General features: G+C 48.4%; 1 protein-coding gene across 5 annotated transcripts in view; it reads right to left on the bottom strand.

Moving 5' to 3' along the window:
• Positions 1–7480, bottom strand: part of Mutyh (mutY DNA glycosylase) — a 13450-nt gene that overhangs the window by 936 nt on the left and 5034 nt on the right. Inside the window, exons 2-16 of one of the 5 annotated variants that reach the window (XR_004121021.1) lie at positions 3463–3580; positions 2801–2949; positions 2675–2714; positions 2497–2570; positions 2340–2381; positions 2186–2257; positions 1995–2108; positions 1817–1914; positions 1593–1737; positions 1458–1512; positions 1116–1307; positions 882–1018; positions 650–799; positions 405–446; positions 221–323 (exon numbers count right to left, since the gene is read on the bottom strand). Coding sequence is in view for 4 of the 5 variants with exons in the window: in XM_031378312.1 (XP_031234172.1) it covers positions 405–446; positions 650–799; positions 882–1018; positions 1116–1307; positions 1458–1512; positions 1593–1737; positions 1817–1914; positions 1995–2108; positions 2186–2257; positions 2340–2381; positions 2497–2570; positions 2675–2714; positions 2801–2949; positions 3463–3574 (1422 nt within the window). In the remaining variant the exon portion in view is untranslated. Of the gene's footprint in view, positions 1–220; positions 324–404; positions 447–649; positions 800–881; positions 1019–1115; positions 1308–1457; positions 1513–1592; positions 1738–1816; positions 1915–1994; positions 2109–2185; positions 2258–2339; positions 2382–2496; positions 2571–2674; positions 2743–2800; positions 2950–3462; positions 3581–7480 lie in introns of those variants that run through there. The other 4 variants (XM_031378312.1, XM_031378313.1, XM_031378314.1 and 1 more) reach the window with 4 other exon arrangements.

The raw sequence follows: 7480 nt of genomic DNA, 5'->3' as shown, positions 1-7480 counted from the left end.
CTGGATGACTGATGCAGAGCCCCACCCTCTCCAGCTCCTTAAGCACTGCAAACTCACTAAGTTCCAGTCACTGCTGACTCCCCTCCCTGCGCTGAAGCAAGCTTCTCATTTCTAGGACCCAAATTAGCAGTTATTTTCTCTAAGCAGATTTTCTTAATTCTTTTCTCATGGATGGCTCACTACAAATCTCCCACAAACCTAGCACAAATACTTGGCATACCTTTGACAGCAAGCGCGCTCCAATGTTCTTGTTCCCTACCCTGTAGTTCACGCTGTACAATTAGTCCCTAGTTTACAAACTGTCCTTTTGCCTCCAGCAAAACCTGGAACGGATAACATTCATCCCAGAATGTCTACAGAAACAGACCTGAGGGAAAAGGGCAGGATGAACCTTTGAGACTCACCTTGCAGGTCTCTCGCCGATGGTCCTCATACATGCGGAACACCTAGCAAAGATGGAGGGCGAAGGAACAAGACAGGGCTGGCACCTTCCACAAAAGGAACCAACACCCCGAGTTCCACCCCAGCCTATGGTCAGCCGCAGCCATACTGTTTACAGTATACATTCTTTTTCAGTTATACAGCAATGAGTTTATGTAAAGCATGTAAGAGACAGACAGGAGGACAACAAAGAAAACAAAGGTGGTGCCTTTTTCATGGCAGTGGACACAGCTGCATTGCGGAATTCCTCCCAGGTCAACCATCGTGCGCCTGGAGGTGCAGTGCTTGCTGGGGTCTGTCCTAGAGCCAGACTGTATACTTGATAGGTCAGTTTGATGTGAGAGAAGATGTGGATCACCTGGGGGGAAGGAGGAAGAGACTGAACCAGGTCTGTGAACTGAACACTGAATCCCTCGTCCCTGGCACCTTTGCTAACCTACCTCCCCCAGGTGCTGGAGATGAGTGGCAGGGAGGGGCCCAGACCAGTGCTGCAGTTCCTGCAGAAGGGCTTTGTGCTGATGCTGTTCTGAGGGCTCCAAGGTGACGGATGGAAACTCCCACAGTCCTGCCAGCAGACCTGATGGCAGCCAGATACGGAGTCAGCCTCCTCCACTGCCTCTTCTAACTCCTCTCTGTTGTCCTGACACTGTCCTCCAATCCCAATATTTGGGTACCTGAGTTAGGCCTTTGCACCAGGAGGATGAGGGGACCCCCAATGGCTCCGGGCTGCTCCACAACACAGGTGGCAGAGTACTCCTCCCTGGGAGGCCTGCGGCTGGCCTTTCGAGGAAAGTTGGTCACTCCCATGGTGGGGTCCCAGGGGTTTGTGGAAGGGAGGCAAAGCTGGCACTGTCTAGTGTTGAGAACTGGAAACAAAGATCCCCATCCCTGCTCAGGCCAAGGAGCATTAGGTGCTAAGCCCAGGGGGAAGGCTTAGTCCCACTGCAGAATCATACTCAGGCTTGAAAAGGGAGCTCCCTGAAAGGGCCAGGGTTGGGGTTAGGGCTGGAGCTCACCACACTCCTCTATGTCAGGACTGCCTGGCAAGGCTGAGAGCTGTTCCCGCTCCACCTGAGAGACATAGAAGAGGGTGTCACAGCACAAGGTTCACTCTCTAGGACACTCTAATACCTCTTCCTCTGGAGGCTCACCCTCTGGTGTGCCCGGCACAAACTCTGCACAGGGCAATGGCTGCAGAGAGGACGCTGTGGCGTGCACACTGTAGCCCCCAACTCCATGGCTGCTTGATTGAAGTCCCCAGGCCGGGCTGGGTCCACTAGCCGCTGAGCTAAGTTCCTAAAAGTAAGGAGCGTTTCTGTAAGCAAGGGCCCTTTAAACAGACCCTTCCCAATATCCCAGCACCTCATTATCCTACCAGAGGTGATGAGAGACGAGGGTGCTGGTGGGATCAGCACCAATGGCACGGACACGGCACAGCACCCGTAAAACGTTCCCATCCACCACACCGGTTACCTGCACAGAGGAGCCTGGGAGTCAGACTGGACTTGGAGGAAGGGGCATTCACATTAAGCATAGCTAGGCTATGGGCTTACCTGGTCAAAGGCAATGGAAGCAATGGCTCCAGCCGTGTACCGCCCCACACCAGGCAGGAGCTGCTGTAGGGTCTCTGCTGTACGTGGCATATGGCTTCCTAGCTCCTCTACCACCTAATTGGAGCAGGAAGCTCACAGTTTTAAGATATCTGGGGCCACTGGGCTATTTTTCAGCACACCCAGCCACTAACCTTCCTAGCTCCTTCTTGTAGCCGACGGCCTCGAGAATAGTAGCCCAGACCAGACCAGAGCTGGTTCACCTCCTGTAGGTGAAGGTCAGAGGTCAAAGTTCGGTGGTCTGTCCCTCAGTTGTTCCTATTCCCCCAATCCAAGGGTGGTTCTCACCTCCAGGGAAGCAGTGGCCAGGTCTTGAAGTGTCGGCCACTTCTGTAGACCCAAGACAGGCAAAAAGAAATAAGGTCAAGAGTAGGGGTGATGGAGGAAGCCTTTTCTGGGGTCTAGTCAACTCTCCCTCCCTCCCTCCCTCCCTCCCTGGCATCACCTGCATCCATCGGGTATAATAGTCGATCACTGTGGCAACTTGGGTCTGCTGCAGCATAACCTCTGACACCCATACTGGGGAAGGGGGATTAATGTGAGAGTGCTGCTACCTCCCCCTGGCTCCAAGCTCTTAGCCTTCAAACCCAAGGACATCCAGGCAAAGCAGCCTTTCTACTGACCAGCATAGGCCCTCCTGTCCAAGTTGGTCTCTTCTTTTGCCTATCAATAAAACCAAAGGTGAAAACTACTATCAAAAGGGTGAAGTGCTAACTTCCAATTCCACTGTCTCTGTCCCACCCACTCACCCATTTTCTCCAAGGGAGGTCACGCTTCTCTTGGTCATACCAGCTGAGCAAATCTCTTCGGAAAGCTGTGACATCGGCCATGTCGCTGAAGAGATGATATGGGGAGATGGGGGCCTGCAGTAACTCCTCTCTCTTCTGCTTGGCCAGGCCTGCAGGACAGCAAGGAGAACGCAGGGATATATTTTTTTAGATTTTTGTTTTGTTTTGTTTTTCAAGTCAGAGTTTCTCTGTATAGCCCTGGCTATCCTGGAACTCACTCTGTAGACCAGGCTAGCCTCAAATTCAGAAATCCACCTGCCTCTGCCTCCCAATAATAAATAAATCTTTAGGCCAGACGTAGCAGGGCTGGAGTGAGCAGGGTCCACCTCCATTCCCAGCAAACACATGATGGCTCACAATCATCAGTACAGCTACAGAGTACCCACATACACAAAATAAATAAATAAATCTTAATGAAAAAAGAAGAAATCTTAAAGAAAAAAAAAAAAAAGAAATTGTTCTGTTCTACCGGTAAAAACACCCAGAGCACTTGGCCCAAAGTTACACAGCAATCCAGTCAGAATTTGCTTCTTAATTCCTTGGTACACAGCAAGCCTGAATCCGCCCTCTTTTCTGGCCAGTGAACCCAGTCCCTTGAAACTGGTGAGGGCCAAGCTCCTTACCGTCAAGGCCGGAAGGCCTGGCCTGGCTGCTGGTAACGGCACACTTTTCCCTTCTCTTGTGGGTGGCTGGTGGCTTTTTGTGACTCCTTACAGACGCCCGAAGCTTCTTCATGATAGCCTGGAACAGACAGATGTAGGAATGTGATCAGCCACAATGAGGCTGAATCTTGGTGGTCCTGCAGGGATTGCAGCCAGATCTTCCCAGATCACTCAGAATGGCTAGCTTTTTTCTTTTTTGTCTTTTGTCTGCATGCATGCATGTAGGAACCATGTGCTACTCTCAGAGGCTAGAAAAAGGTGTCAGATCCCTGAAACTGGAGTTACAGTGTTTGTGAGCACCAGATGCATGCTAGGAACTGAACTCTGCTATAAGGACAGCCAGTGCCCTTAAATGTCGAACCATCTCTACAGCCCTGTTTTTTTGTCTTTTAAAGCAAGGTCTCACTTATATAGCCCAGACTGGTCTCAGACTCCTGTGATGGATGTCAACTTGACTATATCTAGGATCAACTAAAATCCAAACAGTTGGACACGCCTGTGAAGAATTTTCTTGATTGGATCATATGAGGTAGAAAAATACATCCTAACTCTGCCTGCTTGCCCTTACTCTTTTCGAGGCAGGATTTCTCTGTGTAACCCTGACTGTCCTGGAACTCACTCTGTACACCAAGCTGGCCTCGAACTCAGAAATCCGCCTGCTTCTGCCTCCCAAGTGCTGGGATTAAAGGCGTGCGCCACCACTGCCCAGCTTGCTCTTACTCTTGCTGGCAAGTTTATCTATCTGTTGCCAAGGCATTCTTTCCCTGGTGTTAGAGTCTACTCCAGGATTCGAACACAGACTGAAGACCAGCAGCTCTCTAGTCACTGGAGTCAGTGACTTCAGCACAGATTGGGATTGCAGAGACATCCTGGCCTTTCCATCAGGAGACAGCCATGGTTGAACTACTTAGACCACAGCCTGTAAGCCACTCTATTAAATCCCCTTTTAATAAGTATATTCTATCAGTTCTGTTCCTTTAAAGAGCCGCAATATATCCTCCTATCATTACCTCCCACATGTGCACAATTATACCTAATACGGCTGTACTGGCTGGTTTTGTGTGTCGATCTGACACAAGCTAGTCATCAGAGAAGAAGAAGCCTCTGTTGAGGAAATGCCTCATGAGGTCCAGCTGTAAGGCATTTTCTCAATTAGTGATCAGTGGAGGGCCTACCTGCCATCCCTGAGCTGGTGGTCTATAACAAAGCAGGCTGAGCAATCCATATGGAGCAAGCCAATAAGCAGCACACTTCCATGGCTTATGCATCTGCTCCTGCCTCTAGGATCCTGCCCTGTGTGAGTTCCTGTCCTGACTTCCTTCAGTGATGAACAGCAATGTGGAAGTGTGAGCCTAATAAGCCCTTTCCTCCACGACTTGCTCTTTTGGTCCCGGTGTTTCACTGCAGCAATAAAAACCCTACTAAGGACAGTGTCTATCAGCACTTTCAAGATGCCTGCAGTTGTCTGGATGAGAACAGTCTCCACAGGATCATGTTTGAATGCTTTGTCCCCAGTTAGTGGAACTGTCTGGGAAGGACTAGGAGGCGTGGCCTTGTTGGAGCATGTGTGTCTCTGGGGGTGGGCTTTGAAGTTTAAAAAAGCTCACACCAGGGCCAGGTCTTTCGTTCTTTCTTTGATGTCTGGAGGCAAAGTTCTCGGTCACTGCTTCCCACCATGATGATCATGGACTAAACCTATGAAACTGTAAGCAAGTGCCCAGTTAAATGCTTGTTGTCGTTGTTTTTTAAAGTAATAGTTGCCTAGGTTATGGTGTCTTTTCTGAGCAATAGAACCGAAACTAATGCCTATGGTTTGGTATTGGCTAACTATGGCACTGAAGTACAGCCAAAGATTAGCAAGCGGCTTCAGTGGATGATAGACAAAGAGTAAAGGGGCCGGGTGGGGCAGGGCAGAGCTGGGCCAAAACCCAAGGAGTACTTGTACATATATACCTGATGCCTAGCACCATGTATACATGGTGATGGGTTGTTTGGGGTGTCTAGGAGTATGAGATAAGTAGGAAGTTTGTCTGTTAGATATCTAGCATAGTTATACGAACCATCTGTAACCACCTAGTTCACTTCACAGAAATGAGGAACTAAGAATGAGAGGAAAGATTTGCTTGAGAACAGATGGCAAGTCAATAAAAGAAGGCAGATGGACTATATTCATTCCAAATCGCTTCCTGGGTTAGTAAATTTTACTGGCTGGCCATTAGTCATGAGAAAATACATCAGGCCAACTGTTGCCAGCTTGTTTTCCTGGACATCTTTTCTCTAATTGAGAAAAAAAAAAAAGTTACCAACAGGGAACAGCAGGATCACTGAGCAGATACAGGTGCCTGATGACCATGACATGCATGGGGCTCACACACATATACAACATGCAGATTAGAGATAAATAGGGCTGGCGAGATGGCTTGGCGGGTAAGAGCACTGACTGCTCTTCCGAAGTTCCTGAGTTCGGATCCTAGCAACCACATGGTGGCTCACAACCATCCGTAATGAGTTCTGACACCCTCTTCTGGTGTGTCTGAAGACAGCTGCAATGAATTATGCCAGAGAGAGCGGGGCAGGCAGAGATCCTGAGTTCAATTCCCAGCAACCACACGCATGATAGCTCAGGGCCATCTGTACAGCTACAGTGTACTCATACACTAAAATAAAATCTAAAAAATAATATATATATTATTTTAATATTATTATAATTATATATATATATATACACAGAGAGAGAGAGAGAGAGAGAGAGAGAGAGAGAGAGAGAGAGAGAGAGCGCCAGGCAGTAGTGGCTCACGCCTTTAATCCCAGCACTTGGGAGGCAGAGGCAGGCGGATCTCTGAGTTTGAGGCCAGCCTGGTCTACAGAGTGAGTTCCAGGATAGCCAGGGCTATACAGAGAAACCCTGTCTCAAAAAACCAAAAAAAAAAAAAAAAAGATAATAATCAATAGAAGGGACTTTCTAAAAGTTCCTGACACTTAGAGGAAGTGCTTACTGACAGCTCAACCCCAGCAGGCAGGGACTATACTTCTATTCAGCTCAGGAAACAGAAGCTTGAAGAGCAAAGCAATTTAATCTCACCTCTGATGTGTCAAAATCCTACCAAACATGTTTAATAGTCTCCCCCCCATTCCATCATCACTTTCATCAAATGGCCCTGCTTCCACTTTTGGGATGGGGGGAGGGGATACACAAACTTCCGTCTATTTGCTCTGCGCCCCCCGCCCCCACACACACATACACCTTTATGTGAAGGCCTCCTCTTCCCCGGGACCATGTCCACAGTACTCTGAAGAGAACACATTCTCCTCATCACCAACTTCCTTGCCTCACTCACTCACTTTCACAATTCCTCCTACAGCCTGTTCTCTGAAGTAGAAAACAAGACATGATCACTGTTTCTGGGCTGGCAGCTGTAATCCAGCATTCATTCAGGAGAATGAGGCTGAGAAGCCAGGAGGCTGAGAAGTTCAAGGCCTTCTTCAGCTAAACAGCGAGCTTGAGGGCCACTCTAGCCTGCGTGAAGTGATATTGCAAAAGAAAGCACACATGATAATGCTTTTCTTCACTTCTACACATGATGTAGTTTAATGGCTTCCCATAAATCCCTGAACAAATACTTATAGACTGCCTACTGTGTGTCAAACAATTTACCCCAGTGTAGGAGCTACAGAGGTCCTCATGCTCACAGATGAGCACTAGGGGAACCAAGAATGTTAAACACACAGGGGTGTCTCTGCAAAGGGAGAGATCTACAACCCATTTTCTACCCAGAAAGCCAGGTAATAGCCTAGTGACCATTCCTCTATCTGTGTGGCTGACACAATACCCAGACACTTATGAGCTTGTCAATCTTGGAACCTATCTCTATGGATGATCTCACTTGTACTTGGCGAAGTGTTTTGATGTCTTAAATTTTATTGCACATGTGGGGTTGAGTCATTTATCACTAGGAAATCTTTCACCAAAATGTGTCGT

Source organism: Mastomys coucha, unplaced genomic scaffold (assembly GCF_008632895.1).
Source record: "Mastomys coucha isolate ucsf_1 unplaced genomic scaffold, UCSF_Mcou_1 pScaffold18, whole genome shotgun sequence".
NCBI lineage: Eukaryota > Metazoa > Chordata > Mammalia > Rodentia > Muridae > Mastomys > Mastomys coucha.
This window is presented reverse-complemented; position numbering and strand designations above follow the sequence as displayed.